Raw genomic sequence first — 21,791 nt, 5'->3', positions numbered from 1 at the left:
TTAATGGACCCCCTTCCTCTCCCTCGCCACCGTCACCGTCTCCGTCCCCGTCGCTACCGCCCTCCATGCCCGCCGCCCTTTGTTTCACACTCGTCTCTGCCATGTCCGCCGTCGCTGCCGTCCTGTCTGCTGCGCTCTGTGCTCCGTGGTACAGTCGCTTATTGTTGCTCAGGATTAGCTCACGCACCAGGACAGCCTCCTGCTCGTTATTTTGGCTTGCCGATATGCATCCAAAGTTCCACGCTAGCTCCTCCTTCGTCACGTCTATCTTTTTGCAGTATCTCGCGAATGCCGTCCGCGCTTGCTGGGGTGTTATTGCGTTCGGATCCGCCCTGGTCCCCGCCCTGTATCCCATCTTCTTGCGGTGGCTCCTGTATGAGTCCCCATATGACCATGTGATTTCTTGGCCTTCCTTGACTCCCCTCTCTGCAAACAGGACCATCACCTGCGCAGCTGCCTTGCCTAATTGTATCTCCTCGTAGCGTACGAAGTGCGTCGCCCTCGTGCCTCGTTTCGGCTCATTCGATGCTGCAGGCCAGTCGAATTTACACCGCGCCGCGACGCTGTCAAAGTCGTCCCCGCTCTCGTCGTCACTTCCATCCAGCTGCGTCCGGTGCCTGTGGCGGCGTCAGGGTGGTGCCTGTGGCGGCGCTCGAGGAGAGCGGAAGGCTGGACGAGCGGGCGGCGGATTCGACCGCCGCCACAGGCACAACGGCGGGAAAGAAAAAGCCGTCGAGCAAGGCGGAGAGGAAGGCCGCCAAGCTGGCGGAGAAGGCCGCCATAGCGCCACGCCGCCTCGCCGCTCCCCGCCCGCTCCCCACCCGCTCCCCGCCCCGGTGCGCAGGCCCAGCAGCTGCGCGAGCAGGGGATGCGCAATCTGCGCGCGGCGGGCGGCGCGGTGGTTGCGATCAAGCGCATGGAGGACGGCGCGCACGGGTCGAGTAGTGCGACGGAGGCCGCCGCCGGCCAGCGGACTCCGATCTGGTGTGGCAGGGCGCTTGAGGCGCGCGCGAGGCTTGAGCCTCCGAGTGGGTACGCGAGAGACCGCCGCGACAAGATCTTCTCGCGCACCGTCCCGCAGCTAGACCATTTCTGCCGCTCGTGGCTCGCCTCGGCGCCGCCGCAGCTGGTGGCGCAAAATGCGGCGCGGCTACACAGTCCAGCGCCGCTGGTCCTCGCCTACGGGAGTGCCACATCGCTGCTCGGCAGCTCCGCATCTGACATCGACTTGACAGTGCTGCTCGAGCTGCCGCCGGAGCTGCAGCGCCGCTTGTTGTCGGACATTGCGGACGCGTTTGGCTCAGTGCCAGGCGTCACGGCGACGGCGGTGCTCGCCGCGCGAGTCCCGATCTGCACAATGACCTTCCCGAGCGACTGGTCCTCGCCTGCGGGAGCGCCGCTGGTCCTCACCTCGGATCTTGTTGTCGACGTCTCGGTCGGGAACGTCATCGCCCTCGACAACACGCGGCTGATTCGCACGTACATGGAGGTGGACGAGTGTGCGTGGCAGCTCTGCCTGCTGGTCAAGGCGTGGGCAAGGGCGCGGCGGGTATGCTCGGCGCGGCACTGCTTCCCGTCGAGCTACGCGTGGTCGCTTCTCGCCATCTGCCACCTGCAGCACCTCGGGCAGCTGCCCAACCTCCAAGGGCTGGCTCCTCCGTGGGCTTTGGTCGCGAACACCGCGCGGACGCCCGATGGCCGTGCCGTGAGCTACTCCTTTTGCGGAAACGCCGCCGCCGCGCGCAAGTTTTGGAAGGCGGCCCCGTTACCCGCGCCGAGACTCCCGCTGCTGCTCACCAACTTCTTCGACACCGCGTTGCAGCTGCTGTCGGACCGATCGCCGGCTGGCCTGGCCCTCGCTGCGTGCGTCTCCGCCGGAGGGCTGCAGCCGCTCTCCTCTTGCCCATGCTTCGACCCGCGGGCAGCGCAGCACTTTGCGATTGAGGACCCGCTCGAGCCGACCAGAGACCTCGGAGGCATGGTCACCGCCTCCACCCTTGCCATCCTGCGGACCGAACTCTGTCGCGCGCGCGATTTGCTCCGGGAGGCGGTGGCTACGCGCTCACTCCCCGAGGCGCGGCGTTGGATCGAGCGCCTTTTGGCAGCCGCGGGCGGCGAGGCTGGCAGCGGCGAGGCCATCGGCACCGCCATTGCCGCCGCCGCCGCTACCGCCGCTAACAGTGGGGCCGGCGGCGAGGCTGCTTCTGAGGTTGCCGGTGGAGCTGGCGGCAGTGAGGGCGGCGGTGAAGGTGGCGAGCTGGTTACAAAGATGGGGGCGCTGCTGGTCGGCGCATCACGCGCAGACGTAGAGGAAGCACTCACTCACTGCGGAACAGTGCATGTTGATGGCGACACAGTTGTTGCGAGTGGGCCACCCACAGTGAGTAGATGAATCATGGTGTTCCCGTGTGGCCGGCGTAATTCATTCGGCCGGCACGCTTTGCGGTCGAGCTATACGCGTACCGTACGTGGTGTAGAACTCAAACCTGCGGTGCTGCCTGCTGCTCCTGCGGACTCCGTCAGTGCTCCTTTTTGTTCAAATATACGTATTGTTCCTTTGTGACCGACCACGTGTACGTGTGTAGAGCCGTATCTCGCCGCAGAGCCAGAAAACACCGAAGCCAAGGCGTGTGGGGATCGGGAATATGGTGTCTGCTCGTGTTGATACACGAAGCCACGAGTCGACGTGTGCACGGTGCAGCGGGTGCACGCCCAGGCTGGCATCGCACTTCGCAGGCCGGCACACCAGACGAATGCAGGAATCGGCGCATGGGTCCGTCTGCATCTATTTATTTATATTACAGTGCAGCTCTTCGTCCGCTACCCATGCCGCTACCCCGCCTCACACGTCTTCAAAAGCAGCGCCCCGTTGCGCGTGGCGACGATGAGCGAATCGAGGAGTGCGAGGGACCCGAACAAGCGCGACTCCTCCCCGCCGCCTGCCCCTCCGTCGGCGGCCGCCGGGGCCTCGCCAGCGCCGGCCGCTCCGTGCCTCAGGAACCCGCCGAGGCCGGCGTGCGTGAGCATGGCGCGCAGCGCCTCGAGCTTGCCCGGCGCGGCGCCGAGGACCGCCGGCCGGCCGGCCGCGTGGAAGACAAACTCGCAGCGCGCATCCGCCGCGCCCGCCATGCCGCGCCCGCCCGCCTGCACGAGCTCTCCCGCGGGGGGGAGGGCGGGCAGGGGCTGGCCGCGCCACGGCGGCCAAGCCTCGCGCGCGGCGCCGAGGGCGGGGGCGGCGCGATGCGGGCCGTGCGGGCGCACGTCGCCGCGGTTGGTGTTGAAGGCGTGCCGCGGCAGGACGGCGACGCGCTGCGAGAGCTTGAGGAGCTGGCCTCCCGCAAAGGAGTGGAAGGGGCAGGCCTGCTTGAGCGGCTGCCCGCGGAGAGCCAGCTGGTGCAGCAGGCAAGACTGCTCGTGGTGGGGCCTCTGCCAGAAGCGGCGCGACGCGTCGGCGGCCCAGACGTCGCGCCACAGCGAGCGCGCCCACTCGGACACGCGCACGAGCCACACGCCGGCGTTGAGCGCGCAGGCGAGCCTACGTGCTGAATACGCCAACGTCAGGGCGGGACAACGGTGTCGTGAAGTGTATCCGAGCACCAGCACCGTGTGAATACGAGCGACGCGAATACAGGGAATGCGGCTGAACACGGTCGATCACAGCTGAACGCGTCTCCTCCCGAGCGCTGGTTGGAGTCCAAGAATGCGTATTCCGCTTCTAGGCAGGCGAGCGTGAGGTCTTCGCCGATTAGGAGCTCGACGTCTGCGGGAAGGTTCCGGGAAGGTTCCGGGAGGCTCGGGGTCGGCGCGAGAGGGGATGGCATCCGGGCCCGCGCGGCGAAGGGAGCGGGAGAAGCGACGTTGACGGATGTGGACGCGCGTATAAAGCACCCGCGCCGGTGCGTCCGGGCCGCGGCGCACTGCTCACGCGACGCGAGGCTTGTGCGCTGAGGTATCCTCCGGCTCTGGCACGGAGAGAGGCGTCCAGAGCCGGCTACTTGATCAGCGGGAGGCGAGTCGCCAGGCGGAGGGGGGCGGGGCCGGCGGGTCAAAGCAGCTGCAGGGAGAAGGGCGTCGTGGGCGCGCCTGCTGGGAGCGAGTCGAGAAGCTCCTCCAACCGCCGCTCGTGCCGCAGGACAACGGCGTCCGCGTCGATCCACAAGAGGTGTGTCGTCGCCGGCGAGAGGCCGCGCGGCGAGGCGCCCGCCAAAAGCCCATCGAGCAGCTCGAGCAGCAGCGAGACCTTGTCCCAGGTGGGGTGACGAGCCGGCGGGTCGTGGCCGGCGGCTCTGCGGCGCGGATCGCCCACGGCCTCGACCCAGCCGTATCCGTGCCGCGTGGCGTAAGCTTGGTTGACGCGGCTGCAGAGCGGTCCGGCCTGGTAGTCGCTGGTGTAGGTGGTGAAGAGAGCGATCTTTGGCCCGGCGGCTGCACCCATGTGGCACTTGCGAGCTCGCTGCCGAGAGTGTGGCGCGGTCGAGAGTGTGGCTCACAGCGAACCGCGCTGGGCGGCGTCGCTCCGCTCACGCGCAAGAGACCGAAAGGGTGGCGACGAGCGTGGTCACGCTGCGGTGCACACCGGGCTCGGGACCGGGCGACTGGAACGAGGACTCGTTGGGCACAACCCAGGTGCCCCACAACCGAGACCGTGTTGGGTTTCACCTCCAGGCGTCTTCTTCGCTGTTTGTTCACAGCACGCCCCTAGGGAACCTGCCCACGGTTCCCTGGGGTCGCCTCGTGAATAAACGAGTATAAAGAGCGGTGGGTTTCACCCCTGAGGGGTTGGGCAACGGGGACTCGCTGGCGTGAGCGGCGGCCGAGACCTCGCCCTACGCCCTTCGAAAATCACCCCAAAAGCACGATTCTCAAGAGGGCTGCCGCTGTGTATACCGGTGTCACCGCCTGGTCACCGCCCGCCTTGGAATCGAATCGATCGACTCTTGCTTGCAGTCTCAGTCTCTCCTCCACCCCTCATCGAAATCTCAAACTCCCAAAGCGAAACGAGGAAAATCTTGGCCACTTGAGATCTCACGCGCTTCCTCTAGAAACTCACACCGAGCGACGGGAAGACTGAGATTTCGTGGCTGAAGTATCGACGAAGATTTGGGAGACAGTCTCGCTCCCAATACGTGCATCACTTTTGTGACGGTGTCACAACTTTGATCAACCATATTTCGATAACTATCTTGATTCTTGTGCTTGTCGACGCGCTCTCTCTCTCTCATGAAAGTAAGCGCAATCAACTGGGCGCCCGACTAGGTCCAGCCCTGGGTGGCGCAGATCTGACGTTTGACATCGTCACATCGGTGTTTTTCTCGTTGTTTTGTCGCTCGCTCCGCTCGCCACCTCACGCTCCGTAGTCCGGCCATGGCCAGTACCCCGCGTCTCAGTGAGACGCGGGGTACCATCCAACTCCGGTCGATGGGCTCGATTCGCTCGAATGCGCTCAGCCTCAGGAGGGACAAAACCGCGCGAATTCTGCACGCCTCGCTGCACCGCTGGCTTGACTGAATCAGGCAGCAGCAGGCTGCTGCTGCTGCCACAGCAGCAGTCTGCTGCGGCCCTAATACGCCAGTTGATGACTAGCAGCACTGCCGGGGGCATACGAGCCGCCACAGCCGGTGTGCGGCCGTGCACTGCCACCTGCCCGCGGCTACGCACAATGTGCGCTCGCATTGGATGAGCCCTGCTGATGGACCTGCATCGCCTAGCTGCACGGGAGCAATGCCGCAGGCAGTGGCCGTGGCATACACTGCGAGCACACTCGGTGCAGCTGCGAGGTGCAGCAAGAGCACGTCGTTCCTGCCTCTGATGCCACTCTCGCGGCTTGTAGCGCGTCACTCGCGCATGCTCTCCAGGAGCTATGGCGGGCGCGTGTGTGGGGCTGTAGCCTGTGTTTGGCCGGTTCTGACCCGTTTACTATCAGTATCATGTCCGGGCCACAAAAATCGCACACGGGTAGCGGCTCAGGGGCCCAGTAAGCCGCGGAATCGCCAAATGTGTCATCAACATCCGCCACCCGCAGAGGCTGGAGAGGACCTAGTCCCCGAGCCCGATGCATTGCGCCTACTTTCATGAGTTATCGAGATATGGTTGATTTCCATGACTGGCGCGTCCGCACGCCACCCCCACCGCCCAGCCAGAGGAGAATACACACACATGACACAAGCACGCGTTTTACACGAGGGCGCACCGCGATTTGAAGCCAAGGTCGTTCTTGCAAGTCGGCTCGAAGCTCCCTCACCGCGCCGCCCGCCCGCCACACCCTTCTCCATCGCTGCCAGCGATGGGTGTGCTGCTGTCGCCGCACCATGCCCGATGGCAACAGCTACCGGCGCGCGCCGGTCCAGGGCCGCTTGAAGTCCGAGGTCGGGATGTCGTAAAAGTTGTTCTTCAATCCTGGTGAGCGGTTGCGGCGGTCGTCGTCGATGGGTGGAGGCCGGGAGGCGGGCCCGGAGGGGCCGCCCATGCCACCGCCGCCCTTCATCCAGTCCTCGTACTCCTTCTCGCGGCCGGGCATCGGCATCTCAGCGCCGAAGCCCTCGCCGCCATCGTAGCCCCGGCCGGACTGCCCGCCATAGCCGGACTGCCCTCCGTACTGCGGCCCGCCTCCGTACTGCGGCCCGCCTCCGTACTGGCCGCCGCCCCCGTACTGCTGCCCGCTGCCGCCGTACTGGCCGCCTCCGTACTGCTGCCCGCCGAGCCCGCCGGGCTGTCCTGGCCGCGGGTACCCGCCTGGGCCCTGACCCTGGGCAGGTGGGTACCCCTGCCCGCCTTGCCGCGGGAAGCCCAGGCCGCCAAAGCCGCCCCGCGGAGGGGCGTAGCCCCCCTGCCCGCCCTCCCGCGGGGGGGCTTGCTGGCCGCCAAAGCCGCCGCCGCGCGGCGGGCCGCCGTAGCCACCCTGGGGCGGGTATCCGCCTACACGACAGCAACAAGGAATGAGCGGTCTGCCGTCCCTTTCATCTGGCGGCATCCCGTCAAATAGACTGCTTTGCCTCGTTGCTGGCCGTACCCGCCTTGCCGGGGGTAGTTCGATGCACCGCCCTGCCGCGGGGGATACCCCGACGCGCCGCGCTGCTGCGGGGGGTACCCCGGCTGCTGCTGGAAGGCTTCAAACTCCATCTCCCTCGCCCTCGCAGCCGCGGCTGCTGCGGCAGCGGCCGCCGCCTCCGCCGCCCTCGCCGCCTGTGCCGCCATCGCCGGCGTCGCGGCGCCGTCGCCCCCGTATCGTCCACGCCCGCCGCCTCCGTACCCGCCCTGCTGCGGGTACCCTTGCTGTGCAAAGCCGCGCTGCTGCTGGCCGCCGTGGAAAGGGGGCGGGTAGCCGCCCATGGGGTTCTCGCCCGGCGGGGCGACGCCGAGCCTCTGCGTGGCCCGGTCTTGCTGCAGCACCGGCGCCGCGGCGCGCGTGCCCGCGCGATGCGGCTGAAGCGCCGAAAGGAGCAACATTGGCCTGATCGACAGGTCGTCGAAGGGCGCCGTCGCCCACGGAAGCTGATCGACAATCTGAAGCGAGCTCCACTTTTTTCTCATCTGGAAGTGGTACATCCCTGTGGCGAGGGTGGTGGAGAGGGCTGTCCAGCGGCGGAGCAACCACGGCGAGCCGGTAACAATGAAAGACATCCCCCGTGATGCGTGCGTGTCCAGACTGCCCTGTTGTCCTCGAGAGAGATTTTTAGCAACATCAATTTTGTCTCTTCCTTCCTGTCGCGCTGTCCTCGTCGAGAGAGGTTTTAGAAAACCAACAAGAAATCACGACTCTCACAGTGATTTGGGCTCGGCAGCTTGTCAGCCCTCAGCCGAAGCTGGGGCCGGTCCCGTAGCCGAGAGAGCCCGCGCCGATGAGTTCGACGCGGTCGGGGGGCCTTGCGGAGAGGCCAGCGAGGTGGCGATCTCTGTACTTCATGGCGCCCTCAAAGTGGGGCTGGCTGACTCGCCAGAGGTCGATACTCTGGACGACCCATAGGATGCCACGAATGCCTGAAGGAGAGGTGGGAGGCGAGGCCAGAGGCAGGCTCAGCTGCTCTCGGGTGATTTCACTTTGGTGGCTGAAGGACCCGATGGTCCTGTCACATTCGCGTTCCGAGTCGTGGGGGTAGAAGAATTCGAGGTAGAATCGAGTCAACACTTCCTTGTAGTACAGCGGACCGCCAGGCTCGCCGGCAGCATCCGCAGGGAGAAGGCAGCATATGAGGCACCATTCTTCTGCGTTCTGGAGAGCTCAACAGCTGCGGGCCTGCGGCCGCGATGGTAGACAAGAGTCGGCCGCGGTTCGAGGGAGCAGCTTTTGGCTGCTGCGGGGGGGATCGTCGACGTCGTCGGACATCGCAAGAAGATCTTTTTTAATATTTTCTTTGGTTTTTCGAGTTTTTGTGATGCGAAGGAGTTTGTCATTCGATTCTCCATCTTTAATACCACCAAAGCGCACATCCAAGGATCAGGCCGCGCTCGCCACAGCGAGTCTGAGGTGCAGTACTTTTGATAATGAGCCCGTCCGTGAGATCGAGCTGGCAAATACGCATGACGCGCTGCGTCTCTCGGAGGACGAGCGGGTGCGCCGTATCCATGAGAACGCGCGCTGCATCCCAGGAGTTCACCCATTCCAGCCAAAAGGAATCAAGGTCGCTGTCACTTCAGACATTGTCAGCACATTCCTGACTAGGGTGGTGGGCGCCTCAGTGCCGCTCGAAAACTTCATCACATTCCTCCCCGGGACCATCAGTTTATCTGTAACCGACGTTAGAAACTGACTGACTGGCCCAGAAGCGCAGTTTCTAACACAAAGTCTCTTACTGTACAGTACAACATTGAACATACGGTTTTTACACAGCCGAGCGGTTTTTTCACCGCGTCTCTGATCATCTGAAACTCTCGTTGCGTTGAGCTGGATGCTGGTGCTGGACTCCTTGTCCTTCCCTCAGCTCATTTGACTTGCGGCTTTAGTTCCCCGTCTCCAGAAGTTTCACCCACTATGTGCGTATGTGGCACAAGATCTAAGATGCAAGAATACGAGCTTCGTTACGAGACTAGGACTCTAGAGGCTGCGCACTAGCACTTGTAATCAGTGAACAACACGCCTCGTTACGTTAGCTCCTACGGCCCCAGCCCTCACAGACCGCTCCGTCACGCATACCGACCGGCTCGAACGGTCGAACGGCACGAACGGGCAACGCCGCGACCGCCGAGGACCGCACCGACCGTACCCGAACGCGCTCCGCACGCATGACCGGCTCGCCTCCCAAGCTCCCCGCACCCACCCGACCGCCAAACAGCTCCCACTCATGCGTAAGACGCACGGCTGACAAGCTTTCACGATCACACCAATTTACCAGTCCTAAGGACTTACTGTGTCAAGTACCTTTATTCCCTCCATCCGAGTCTCTTCCGTAAGCTCGCACCGTCGCACGCCCGATCGCCCCTATTCGACCACTCGGAATGGTTCGTCCAAAGCAAATCAGCCCGTAGGATGCGGAGGGGCCATGTGACCCCTATTTGGGCCACCCTCCGAGGCCCTTCGGCCGCCAGGGTCGATCTCGCCGATCGCCCAGTTCTCGCTCCCGCCGGGTTGTATACGGCCCGCACGCTCAACCCGATACGTGCGCAACTGGACTGGAGCAGGCGATCTGTGAACGAGATATCGAGAAGCATAACGACGACGAGACCGATCTGATCTTGGACGGAGCTGTGTGTGGGGTCATTAGCTGCCTCTCTCCAGATGCCTTTCGTGCCCACGTTCGGCGCAAAACTTCACGAGTTGGTGTCCTCCGGGCACGACTGCATCGGCTGGAGCGAGGACGGTACGCACGTATGGGTCACCAACCCCGAGCGGCTCGCTCGAGACGTCATTCCCAGGTTCTTCGGCCACTGCAGCTATCCGTCTCTCTCACGGTCGCTTCACGCGCACTCATTCACAATCAGCCCGGGCTCAAACAACACGTGGCACCACATGTCGTTCCGCCGCGATGCGCCCGCGCTGGCCAAGACCATCATGCGCAAGCGCCCGAAGCCTAACGAGCGGCGGAGACCGGAGGCGCCCCAAGACCCTCACGTGTCGCGGGCGCCGAACGCGGAGTCGGCTTTGGCGCGGTTGTGCGAAGAGCTCCGCGAGGAGGAGCAGGCCGGCGAAACGCTCATGCTGACGCTCGAGCGGTTGCAGGCCTCGCTTTCAAGCGCCCACGCCCAGGCGTCTCCCGCAATCTCCCCCTGGCTCACTCCGCCCTCCCCTTCGCCCACCACTCCTCCTCGCCTCGCGTCCCCCTTCTCACACCTCCGTCTCCGACCCCCCCTCCCCCCCCCTCCCTCTTCGCCCCCCAAGGAGGCGATGCTTGTGCGGGTGCGTCTGCTGCTCGAGCTACTTGTAGAGGCGCACGCCCAGAGCGGCGGCGGTGGCGGCGGTGCGCTGTCGGTGGCGGAGGCGGCAGGGACGGCACGGGAGGCGCCCGCTCGTGGGCCGCCGCTGCGGAATAGCGCGGCGGCGGGGGTGGAAGCCGGCGCTGCGAGCCTTGCAATGATGGGCTGCGGCGGTGGCGGCGGCGGAGGCGGAGGCTGCGGCGGCGGCGGCGGCGGCACGCAACGCAGCGCACTTTTGGCGCTCCAGGCGGCGGCTTGCCGAACCGCAGCCTCCGAGGCACTCTCCGTCGCAGAGCCGCCGGTGGTTGCCCCAGATCCGAGAGACGCCGCAAAAGTCATCGCAAAGTCATCGCAACGTAGCACTCGAGACGGGTGCGCGCACGGGTGGGTCTGCGCGTCCTCTGCCGCCGCTCCCTCCACTTTCTCACAAACTCTCTGGCCAGGCGCTGAACGCAGCGCACGGTCCACAGCCCACCGTCCATTCTCCTATAGGTGGTTGCAGCCCTCTCCCTCATGGCTCTCTCCCGCAGCAGCAGTATCGGCAGCAGCGGCAGCGGCAGCCGCAGCACTAGCAGCGGTGCCAGCAGGGCGGCAGGCAGCAGCAGCGACGGCGGCGGCGGCAGCAGCAGCGACAGCGGTAGCGTTTCCGGGGACGGAGGGGACGGCAGCGTCAAGGGCGCCCCATCGCCCCGGCGGCCATTCCGGCGTTCGACCAGCGGCGCCGGCGCTGCCGCGGCGGCGGGCGGGAGCGGCGGCGGCGGCGGCGGCGTGCCGTCGACGCCAGAGAAGCACGCCCTGAGCTGCAAGAGGACGCTCGGCTGCGGCCGCCCTCTCGGGCACACCGGCCCCTGCGGCTCCGCCGTGCTCATTGGGAAGCGAGCGCGCGTGCTCACCGCCAAGGCGCGGGAGGCGATGGCGGGAGACTCGGAGTAGTTCTGTCCACTGTTGTTCTCTGTGTGCATGTATGTACAGGCATGGCCCCGAGGCGGCATGCGGGAGCGAGATGTGAGCTCTGAGCTGTGAAGGTCGGCGGCCCGCCAGACTGCGCGCCCAGGCAGATTTTGACATTTTTGTGTACTTTGGCGGCTACCAACCCGAAGTCGCGGTTGCCGATGGCGATGCTGATGGCGCCCCTTCAGCAGAAAGAAAGAAAGAAAACAGACAACCCAAACGAGGGATAGGGGAGGAGGACAGGGTCCACACCTGCACGAGCAGGATTTTGGAAGGACGATCAAGGGCGTACAGGGGGGACAGGTGGGCTCTCCTGCTCCTTCCAAGGGGCACGACAGGCTCGCAGAGCGCGGTGCACGGTGGAATCCCAACTCCACTGGCGCGGTCTCATCTCAGTCTAGCGACCTTCCTCCGGCTTCTCACCGGCAGTCTCTCACTACCACGGGCACACTGTGGCCGGTTCCCAGGGGCTATTCGCGAGAATTTCTTCTTTTGTGTGGCTACAAAGGCGACCATCGCATCAAAGCGACTATCGCCAAGGCGACCATCGCATCGACGAGGCCGCATCGCGGCTGTGGGGGATGGCGACCGGTCTTGCCGTTTTGCTGGTCGGCGCGGCAGCGCTGCCTTACCCGATTCCAGTGGCCAAGCGAGTCATCCGCGCAATGGATGACGTGATAGCAAACCACGTGGCTGTGTACGACTGGGACGCGTGGAGTGCCATCATGAAGGATTACTGGACTGAGGACTTTGTGTATGACACGGTGCACGGCATCGGCAACTTCACAGGCCTCCGCGACTGGTTCGACGGAGAGCACGTTCCCTTCAACATCGCGTTCGACCAGGTGGGAAACTTGCCCCGCTCTCGAGCATAACGACCGCTTGCGCCGCCTGTCACACGCCGCTTGCGCCGCCTGTCATACGCCACTTGCGCCGCCTGTCACACGCCGCTTGCGCCGCCTGTCATACGCGTGCCACGCCTGCAGGTCTACTTCAACCAGCTCATTTTCCTCGCCGAGAACGCGACCGCCTCCACCACGACGTACGCCAAAGGCCGCTGGTATGGCCCGCTGGCCGGGATGCCGCCAACCAACGACACCGTCTTCATCCGCATCTGCGATTTCTACCGGCTCAAGGGCGACAAGATCGCGTACAACTGGATGATGCTGGACCTTCCCGACCTGCTCCGCCAAGCGGGCCGCCGCGTGCTGCCGGTGGCACCTGTTCGTGACGACGGCTGGTTCGCTCCTCCGGTGGGGATCGACGGCATCCCGGCGCCATACTCGCCGCTCACGCCTCCCGCCTCGGCGGAGCTGAGCCGCGACGTGGTGCGCGTGCTCCTGGACGAGGACTGGTTCGAGAAGCCGGGCGGGGCGGCCGCGGCCGGGCCGCTCTGGGACGAGCACATGCGCTTCTACGGCCCGTCGGGCGTCGGCTTTTCGAGCGGGCGCGGCGAGTACCGCGAGCACTTCATCGGCGTGCTGCGCCGCGGCTTCTCCGGCCGCACCTTCGAGCTCGATGTCCTCTCCTGCGAGGGTGCGTACTGCGCCGCGCACGGCCACCTGCACGCCACGCACAGCGGCTGCTTCCTCGGCGAGGCGGCGACCGGCTCGCGTGTGAGGCTGCGCGTGGGCCTGCACTGGCACGTGGTGGGGGGCATTGCCACGGAGGGCTACGCCATGTTCGACACGCCCGCCCTCTTCGCTCAGCTCGGAATCGACCTGCTCGTTCGCACGGTGGTCCCGCCGCCGTGCGGGCCTATCGACGAGCCTCCGCTTGCCGCCACGGGCGAGGGTACAGAGGGCGCAGCGGGCTCCCCGCCAACGCCGTCGGACCAGTCGCTACCGTGGAGCAACGATTGCCTCCTGGGCGGGGACGAGGCGCTGCAGCCGCCGACCAAGGACGCGCCCGCCACCTTCCTCGAGCACTGCGCCGAGTGGGTCGTCCGCACGACCGACGCCGTGTGGCGGCCCGGCCTCGGCGCGGCGCGCGTCAACGCGTCGCTCGAGGAGTACTTTTACGAGGGCTGGTCGAGCGTCTCCGCCTTTGGCAAGGAGTACCGCGGGATGGAGGCGCTCAAGGAGCTCGTGTGGCGCACGCGCCGCGCCTTCCCCGACCTTCGCATCCATGTGACAGACGTCTTTTGCGTCGGCAACGACGTGGACGGCTACAAGACGACGATGCCCGACGTGCTCACCGGAACTCACACCGGGCCCTCCTCCTTCGGCCCGCCCACCGGCAAGAGCTTCGCCTACAACGGCATCGCCGTCTGCTACGTTCAAAAGGTGGGCGGCCGGTGGCAGTACGTGAGCGAGGTTGTGGCGCACGACGAGCTCGCGCTGTTTAGCCAGCTCGGTCTCACAAACCTCAGCGCGGTGCCGCACCCCGCCACGACCGCCGCGCCGCACGATTGCCGCACCAATCGGCCGACGTGGGGCTGGCAGCCGCCGGGCAAGGACGGCGTCACGCCGGCAGCCTTGCGAGAAGCGTCGTTTTCTGCCCGCGCCTCTCCTGCCGTCACGGCTGGGTCAATTCGGCCGATCGCGGCTCTCGGCGGCATCGTGGCCGGAGGCACACTCGCTTCCCTGCTGGTTCTCTCCCTGCGCCGCCAAACCGCCTACCTACTGTCGCCGAGGTCCATGAATGGCCTTCTGTAGCTCTCGAGCTTCTCCATCACGCAGGACCGGGCTCTGAATGTGTATTTGTGTCTGTGTGCGGGTGGTCGTCCGCCGCCACGGCATGGGGGACGCTTTGCCGCGAGCACACATTTTGTACTCTATGTAGAGCCGTCCAACTTCACCCACTTGGGAGGACCTCGGTGTCCTCGCTGCTGTAGCCCGCTATAGCGGCGGGCGGGCGCGCGGGGCCCCCCTCGCTTGTGGTCCGTGCGGTTGAGCTTGACCTTAGAGCGTTCAAAGGTAAAAAACCATATCGTTCTCCATTATTGGTAGACGGTCCGCCGCCACGCATGTGCAAACGGACGATTTAGAAAGCGGCGTGAGGAGTAGCGCGTTGGTAATAGTGGCTTTTCTTCTTGACGAGCGGCCCCCTCAAAGTGAACTCAAGAGGATGCGCGGTGATCCTCCAGCTAACTCAGAGCTAACTACCCCTGCACCCACGCCTCGACCTTCTTGGGCAGCAGCTGGCTCGACAGGTCCTCTCCGTGGCCTAGGCAGCCGCGCTCGCCCTGGCCCCAGGTAAAGACAGTGCCATCGGCGGTGGTGGCGAGGCTGTGGCTGCTTCCAGCCGACGCAGCGACGACGCGATGGCCAGTAAAAGCCTCGATCTTCTTGGGCAGCAACTGCCGCAGCGGCTCGTCGCCGTGGCCCAAGACGCCAGAGATTCCACCGCCGCAGCTCCACACGGCACCGTCGGCGGTGAGGGCGAGGCTATGGCCGGCTGCAGCCGACACTGCGACGACACGCTGGTCAACCAAAGCCTCGATCTTCTTCGGCTGCTGCTGGTTCTGCTGGTCGCCGTGGCCTAGCTTGCCAGGGACTCCATAGCCCCAGCTCCAGACGGCGCCGTCGGCGGTGATGGCGAGGCTGTGGCCGGCTGCAGCCGACACAGCGACGACACGCTGGTCAGCGAAGGCCTCGACCTGCTTCGGCAGCAGCTGGTGCTGCTCGTCGCCGTGGCCTAGCTGGCCAAAGCCTCCTGGACCCCAGCTCCAGAGAGCGCCGTCGGCGGTGAGGATGAGGTTGTGCGCGGCTCCAGCCGACACAGCGACAACGCGCTGGCCAGCAAAGGCCTCGACCGCCTTCGGCAGCAGCTGGTCCTGCGTGTCGCCGTGGCCCAACTGGCCATGGCCTCCGTGGCCCCAACTCCAGACGGCGCCGTCGGCGGCGAGGGCGAGGCTGTGGAAACCTCCAGCCGACACGCTCGCGGCACGCTCGCCGCCCAGCGTGAAAGAAGGGAGGCGGGTCGGCGTGTTGAGCTGCGTCACTCCCTCGCCGTGCCCGAGCAGTCCTGGCATCCAGTTCTCAGCCTTTCCGCACGACGAGAGCCGCCCCTCGCCGTCGATGAAGACGCTGTGGAAGGAGCCTGCCGCCGCCTTCACCGGCGGGTTGGACTCGCACAGCAACGCCGAGTATCACAGCCACCGCACGGCGCAGCTCTCGCCCGCCGGCTGCGCCGGCAGCTCGAAGCCGCGCTCTTGGCGATGTCGGCGGGGTCGCAGCGGGAGATGACGCACACGAGGAGCTCCGTGGGGAGGTCGAGGAGGCGGGCGGGCGGCGGCGTGTCTGGCGAGGGAGCAGCTGCGGAGGTGGAGGAGGCGAGGCGGCGCGAGCGGCGCCGGGGCAGACATATGGCGGTGTGCGGGGGGGGGGGGGGGGGGCTGGGGAGTGCTGGGAACCCCAACGGGGGCGGGATCTCCGTCTCGCATCGGACATGCACTCGGCGGCACACGGGGCAGGCGAGGGCAGGCAGGCAAGGCTGGCAAGGCCTCCTAACAGGGTGCGCGTGTGCCCCCAAATGTACTCCTCGATCATACAGTGTAGCGCTGACCCGGTCGATCGACTACCCCAGCTTGATTGCGGTGGGCCCCCGGGCATCATTCGTGGTCCCGTCCCCCAGTTGGCCGTTGGTGTTCCTGCCCCAGCACTCGAACCGGCCATCCGCAAACGTTGCGCACGTGTGGTGTTCTCCGAGCGAGATCTTGGCGACTTTCAGGGCGACTGTGCCCCCGGCAGTCACAGGTTGAGGCAGGTTTGCAAAGGACACCCCTGGCACGCCCAGTTGGCCATGATCGCCGTCCCCCCAGCACTTGAGCGTGCCGTCCGTGAGTGATGCGCACGTGTGCTGATATCCGAGCGAGATCTCGGCAACAGCGCCGCCGACGGGGATGTCCGTCGGCGTGAGTACGTCGGCGAGGTCCGGTTCGTCGGCCGGTGTCCGTCGGGGATGCCCGTCGCCCACCTGGCCCTTGTCGTTCTTGCCCCAACACTTGAGCGTGCCGTCAGTGAGTGTCGCGCACGAGCGCTGATATCCGAGCGCGATCTCGGCGACTGGGCCGCCGACGTCGATGACCGTTGGCGTGAAGATGAACTGTTGTGAATATGAGCCTGCAGGCGCGCTTTGGCAGACATCTGCGTCGCCACAGACCTGCGCCGCGGGCGAGGGGGCGGGCGAGGGGGGAGAGCAGCAGCGGATGCGCGCCTCCTACCCCCGCGCCCCCCCCGTGTTTGAGAATGCTCTTCCCTCCGACGCCCCCTCCACCTCCCTCGCCGCCGCCGCCACCTCCCTCGCCGCCGCCGCCGCCTCGACCTCGCAGCTCTTGGGCGGAGGCGAGCGCTTCGGCCGATCGCTCAAAATCGCTCACAGACCGCTCGCCTCCACGGCTGTCGACAAAGCTCTGCAGGACGCGATCCAGGGTCGTCGCGTCGTGGCCAACTCGCATCTCGAATGGTTCGAGCCAGCAGCGCAGGTAGAAAGCCTCCTGCTGCGCGTCGGGCAGGCCGAGCGTGGTGGAGAGCAGCAGATTGCGGACAAAATCGGCAGCGTGGAGGCCGACGCCCGGGGGGCGCGGCACCTCAAACATCAGCTGGAGCTTCAGAGCTCGCTCCTGGAGGTAGAGAAACATTTGCTGCGAGGGAGCGGGGGATCCAGATTACAAACACCGCTGGCGCCTCGCGGTAACCTCGTGTGGAATCTCGTGTGGAATCTCGGGTATCATCTCTTGAGGGCAGAGCCACAGGCCTGCAAATGCACCTCACTCAGCACCTCATGATACAGCAGCGTCATGCGTCCGAGCGCCCTGCGCATCAGCCCGCCCAGCAGGAGTAGCCGGCGCGCCGCTGGTGACGAGGGGGCAGCCGTTGAGGCGGCGGCCTCAGAAATCACAACCTCGGCGGCGTTGGAAGTGGCGGACTCGTTGTCGCAAGCTCGAAGCATCGCCGCAATCTCCTCATCGAACACCGCCTTGACGACACCCTGGTGGGAGCTCGCCACCGTAGGTGGCGGGGTCGTCACGAGAGCTAGGAGCGCGTCAACAGGGAGGCGTTGCCCCTCTGCGGCTGCCTGGCCGGAATTCAGCGCCCGATGCAGAGATGTGGACCGCGCCCCCGCTGTCAGCAGCTCGTAGAAGGCGGCTCGGTCCATGAAGGTTGGCTGGAGGACGGTGCCGCCGGCAAAGGTCGGCAGCGCGCCGAGCTGATGCACGGCGCACCGCGCGAGAAGTTCTCGGCGGGCGGTCCCATCGTCGCCGGCAGCCAGACTGCTTTCCAGCGCGGTCGCCGTGTCCCGCGCCCACTCGCCTGCCCATTCCTCCAAGCCCAGCGGGTCCACAAACAGGCAGTCGTGCAACGAGCGGACCAGCGCCGTCCATCCTTCGGAGATGCAGCTTCGGGACTCGCGCACCGCTGCATCCCGCAGCGCAGCGAGCAACAGGCTGGTTGTGGTGACTCGCTGTTGGCCATCCACGCACAACTGGTAGCAGCGCCCCTCGGCAGGGTGGCCGCTCTCCCAGCGCCGGCGCACGAAGTAAGCCCCTCCAGTGTCGTGGGTCTCGGAATGGTGCGCGGGGGGGTGGGGAATGGAGAGATCCTGCCACCACCGCCGAGCTTGCAGCGCATCCCAGCAGTATGCTCGTTGGAAGGCGGGCACGACGATGGGTGTCGCAAGCAAGGCACCAAAGTCTCTTCGCTCGATCTCCACGTGCGCGTTTGGACCTGTGAGACCGACGACGCCCCCCGCGCCGTTGGAGAGGCTAGCCTGTAGAGGAGAGCCGTCACCGCCTTCGTCCTCGAGCCGACTTTGCCACTCGTCTTCGTCCAGCAGCAGCTGTGAGAGGTCGTCTCGACGGACGCTCACAAAGCCTAGTAAGGGAATGAACGGTCGCAGATCCTACACCTGTGGCAAGGCGGCGGAGGCGAGCGAGGGACCGTTTTCTGACACCACCCTCAGCGGCTGCCCGCCGCAGCCCTCGTTTCGCCACTGCCTTGCGCTCGCTATCTTGCTGCCGTCCGACATGCTGACCGAGCGAACTCGGCGGGCCATGCAGACTGGCAGCCCAGCGCTAAGCAGCACCAGAGACAAAGCTGGCCCGCCTTGAGCTGCCTCCTCAGGCCAGCGTGTCTCTCCTGTCTGCACGTTGTGTTCGAAAAACTCTCCTGGGGTGGTGCTGCTTTCGACGAGAATCCAATCGGACGGCTCCCCCGCCATCCGCACCCGGCGAGCGCTCCTGGGCATGATTGCGAGTCAATGTCGCTTCTCTGGCAGTGTGCGGCAGTGCGCGCCTAGCGCGGCCGTCCCCAAACAAGCCTTCGCCCCGCGAGCTGGGAATACGGGGTGTGTGGAGCGGTTGAGTTGACCAGGGGTTGTGCGCCGGGCCCTCCTGCTCGGCTCCAGCCGGTAGACAAGTCTTGTCATCAACAGAGTAGATGGATCTGACCTCGGGGCCGATGTGACCAAGCGCTGGTAGCGTGGTTTGACCTCACACCCATGGTCTCACACACAGTGTGCCGGCAGTCGCCGAGCAGTGTCGCTCACACAAGCCGCAGCACAAGTGACTGAGGGCCAGTGAGGGCGAGCCCATCGCTGTCACAGCTGTGGCAGCCGCACAGTACTCAGTAGGCTGTGTCAACTGTGCAGAGTGTATCTGTGATCTGTGAGGGTCCGCCCGCAGGCGCATTTTGTATACCGAGGCGGTGCCCGGTGCTGAGCGCAGGCAGAGCCCACAGGTCGGACCTTAAGACAGCGTTGTAGATCCCTGGGCGAGGGTGGTGGAGAGGGCGGTCCCCGGTCCGGCGGCGGAGCAACCACCTCCACTCCCGGCGTGCCGGGAGGCAGGATGTCATCCCCCGTGATCCAGACCGCCCCGTTGGAGGTAGGCCGCTCGTCGTGCAGAGTGTGTGAGCAGCAGAGGAGCTGCTCTCCAGGCTTCTGTCGCAACGAGCTGCATGCCACCGAAAGCGCTGTCGAGGTTCGCCGAGCGCGGCGCAGGTTGGGGGAAGCCGCCACCGACGAGCGCGTTGGACTTTTCACTCAGAACAAAGACGGGGACACAGGGCTCCAGCTCAGGTCAGAGGGCCCAGCCACTCGTCGGTTGGGTGTAAACAAACATTGCCTATGGTCTTCAACGCACAAAGGGTGTGAATAGAGCTCTCTTGATCCTTCTGAGCACGAAGACCGCTCGAACTCTTCTGCAGACTTTAGTTTTTCCGGTTTTCATTAGCTGTGAATGTTTATGCGCCCGCCGCAGACCGCCTATTCCACACTGGGCACGCGCCACGGGCCACGAGAGCCCTGGTAGAGCCCAGCTGGCATGTTCTATCGCCCGGGTGTCGGGCTGTCTGCATACAGACGTCTCGTCGCCGTGGCCGACGCGTGGTCCGACGTGTGGAGGAGTTTGACCTCAGCCAGGCCGTCGGTGTCGGCGGGCTGACGGCGGCCGCCGGAATCGCGATTCGCTCTGCCAGCTGCCAGCCTCGTGTCGCCGCTCTCGTTGGCGCAGCAGCAGCGATTGGCCTTTGCGCCGTCGCTCGACGGCGTCACCGCCCATCTGACCTGCGCAGCTCCTGCAGCTCCTGCAGCTCCTGCTGTCAGTCTTCTGCTCTCACGCACCTCACTCGCCGCACGCGGATTGTGCGCCGCGCCAAGCAGGACACGTGCTCATGCAAACAATGCGAGAACTTGGTTGCGCCGCTTAGTGCATAGTGGCGGCGCTGCTTTAGAGGAAGCGGCAGCGTGGGAAGCAAAGCAGATGGAGGCGGCGCGGCATGCCAAGGAGCTGCTGCTGGCGGAGGTTGAGCGGCTAAGTGCAGCAAGGGCCAAGGGCAAGAAGGGCAAGAAGAAGAAGAAGAATGTGGGCGTGGGCGATACGGGCGCCGCTAGGCTCAACGAGGAGATGCTGTGCAGTTAGAGAGCTCGTAGGACGTAGCGAGCTCGATCGATTTTGATGAGAATTTGATGAGAAATATCTCAATTTTGAGCAAAAAAGCCAAAAAAATCGGCGCCTGCGGCGGGCCAGCCGGCCGCTGGGGCCTCCGCCCCAGACCCTGTTTACACCCAAGCTATGCCCCACGACCTGAGCCGGAGCCACAGCGGACGGTGCGGGGTGTGTCCCCGTCATAGCGGCGAGGCGCGGGACCGTCTGTGGCGAAGTGGGTCGCGTCCCCCGATTTCCGTCAACCCAGCATCCACACCCTTTAGCGGGACCGCCGCAAGCGGCGTGGCGTGGGGCGGGGTTGAGCATCCCTCCGGGGGCCCCCTCTGCGCCGGGGAGGCGTTGTTGGAGGCTAGGACGCAAGCGTCCGTTTTTTAAATAAATCGGGGCCCAACACTGTCCGCGCCTTACGACGAGGCATGCGATGGTAGCACGATCGTCATCGTCGTGAAATCTCTACCCTAGTCTCTACCCGACAAACGTCAACATCTTTGCGCATCTGCGGCGTGCATCGAAGCTCGCCTTTCCAACGGAGACTAGTCAAGCTGCGGCCCGGAACGGAGGCCGCCGGAGCGCCTCGGCGCGCGCGTAATAGGCAAGGATCACGAGCGGCACGCACTCGAGTCTGCCCATGGCGCGCTGCGGGTGGCTGCTGCCCCCACCGCCCGCCGCCCGCGCTCCGCACCGCACGTACCTCAGACCTGCACGTAAAAGAGCAAGGAGGCCTGCGCTCCGAGCACCGCCTCCTCGTCCGCCTCGCTCACGTGAGAGTCGCTCATGTGGTACCTAGAGAGGGGGAGGGGGAGGGGGGCAGAGCAGTCGGTGTCTGGGGGAGGGGTGTCTAGAAACCGCCTGGGAAGCGCCGGAGCGTCTAGGCGGTGGCTAGGCAGTGTCCCGGCATGTCAAGGAAGGGAAGGGCAAATGTCTAGGTAGTGGAAGTGTCCGGACGTGTCTGGGAGAGCCTAGGCGTCTCACCAGCTCGATCCCGCGCGGACGAAGGCCGTGTAGTGGCCGCCGCTGAGCGAGCCTTGGTGCTCAACCACCTGTTCACAGCTGCAGGTGTGAAGAGACGCTGTTCACAGCTGAGCGAGCCTTGGTGCTCGACCACCCCGCTCAGCTCGTAGCGCGCGCCCCCTCCTCCCACGCAAGCCACCCCCTCTCCTCCCCCTCGCCCTCCCCGCCGCGGCGGCGCGAGGAGCCCTTCCCTGTCGGCCCGCCCGGCGGCAGCCTCGCACCCTCCTCCGATCGGGCAGCCTCGCCAGCCTGCTTAGGGGGAGGGAGTGAGGGGGGAGGAACGAGCGGGGGGGGGGGGGGGGGGGAGGGGGGGGGGGAGGGGGGGGCCGGGGGGAATGAGTAATTTGGGTGCAAACCCCCCCCCCCTCCCCCGCAAGCCCCCTCCCCCCCGGGAAAAGCGTCCCCCCCCGAAGTCCCGGGGTCCCCCCCCCCCCCAGTGTCGGAGCTTTCCTGGGAACCCTCCCCCGCCACAGGGCCGACGGTGGCGGCCTGCCTATTCCTGCACAAACAGCGCCAGCTACTCAGGCGCGCCCAAACATGCTTCTGGCCCCTTTGGGGGGGTCGCCGGGCCCACCGTGTAAAATTCTACTTC

At 65.6% G+C, this 21,791-nt stretch overlaps 7 protein-coding genes across 7 annotated transcripts; 4 read left to right on the top strand and 3 right to left on the bottom strand.

The window, feature by feature from the left end:
* Window positions 1-65: 65 nt before the first annotated feature.
* EMIHUDRAFT_104162 (hypothetical protein) lies at window positions 66-2,392 on the top strand (the record flags this gene model as incomplete). The annotated part of the gene is made up of 2 exons (XM_005765027.1): window positions 66-395; window positions 845-2,392. 2 exons carry the CDS (start codon window positions 66-68, stop codon window positions 2,390-2,392), a joined length of 1,878 nt encoding a protein of 625 aa, XP_005765084.1.
* Window positions 2,393-2,832: 440 nt separating this feature from the next.
* On the bottom strand, window positions 2,833-4,435 carry EMIHUDRAFT_104161 (hypothetical protein; the record flags this gene model as incomplete). Its single annotated transcript, XM_005765026.1, has 3 exons — window positions 2,833-3,144; window positions 3,262-3,535; window positions 4,116-4,435. 3 exons carry the CDS (start codon window positions 4,433-4,435, stop codon window positions 2,833-2,835), a joined length of 906 nt encoding a protein of 301 aa, XP_005765083.1.
* A 1,890-nt stretch (window positions 4,436-6,325) lies between these two features.
* On the bottom strand, window positions 6,326-7,620 carry EMIHUDRAFT_104160 (hypothetical protein; the record flags this gene model as incomplete). Its single annotated transcript, XM_005765025.1, has 2 exons — window positions 6,326-6,915; window positions 7,038-7,620. 2 exons carry the CDS (start codon window positions 7,618-7,620, stop codon window positions 6,326-6,328), a joined length of 1,173 nt encoding a protein of 390 aa, XP_005765082.1.
* A 2,092-nt stretch (window positions 7,621-9,712) lies between these two features.
* On the top strand, window positions 9,713-11,442 carry EMIHUDRAFT_464822 (hypothetical protein; the record flags this gene model as incomplete). Its single annotated transcript, XM_005765024.1, has 3 exons — window positions 9,713-10,045; window positions 10,313-10,648; window positions 10,840-11,442. The coding sequence occupies 3 exons, from the start codon at window positions 9,713-9,715 to the stop codon at window positions 11,278-11,280; spliced, it is 1,110 nt and encodes a 369-aa protein (XP_005765081.1). The 3' UTR covers window positions 11,281-11,442.
* A 437-nt stretch (window positions 11,443-11,879) lies between these two features.
* On the top strand, window positions 11,880-13,955 carry EMIHUDRAFT_104158 (hypothetical protein; the record flags this gene model as incomplete). The annotated part of the gene is made up of 2 exons (XM_005765023.1): window positions 11,880-12,143; window positions 12,285-13,955. 2 exons carry the CDS (start codon window positions 11,880-11,882, stop codon window positions 13,953-13,955), a joined length of 1,935 nt encoding a protein of 644 aa, XP_005765080.1.
* A 1,864-nt stretch (window positions 13,956-15,819) lies between these two features.
* Window positions 15,820-16,882, bottom strand: EMIHUDRAFT_213399 (hypothetical protein; the record flags this gene model as incomplete). Its single annotated transcript, XM_005765022.1, has 2 exons — window positions 15,820-16,404; window positions 16,622-16,882. The coding sequence occupies 2 exons, from the start codon at window positions 16,880-16,882 to the stop codon at window positions 15,820-15,822; spliced, it is 846 nt and encodes a 281-aa protein (XP_005765079.1).
* Window positions 16,883-19,090: 2,208 nt separating this feature from the next.
* Window positions 19,091-20,161, top strand: EMIHUDRAFT_213397 (hypothetical protein; the record flags this gene model as incomplete). Its single annotated transcript, XM_005765021.1, has 4 exons — window positions 19,091-19,320; window positions 19,502-19,548; window positions 19,719-19,884; window positions 19,957-20,161. The coding sequence occupies 4 exons, from the start codon at window positions 19,091-19,093 to the stop codon at window positions 20,159-20,161; spliced, it is 648 nt and encodes a 215-aa protein (XP_005765078.1).
* Window positions 20,162-21,791: the final 1,630 nt, after the last annotated feature.

The sequence above is a fragment of the Emiliania huxleyi genome (genome assembly GCF_000372725.1).
Source record: "Emiliania huxleyi CCMP1516 unplaced genomic scaffold EMIHUscaffold_57, whole genome shotgun sequence".
NCBI classification, from domain to species: domain Eukaryota; phylum Haptophyta; order Isochrysidales; family Noelaerhabdaceae; genus Emiliania; species Emiliania huxleyi.
The sequence above is the reverse complement of the archived record's forward strand: the minus strand, read 5'-3'. Positions and strand labels throughout refer to the sequence as shown.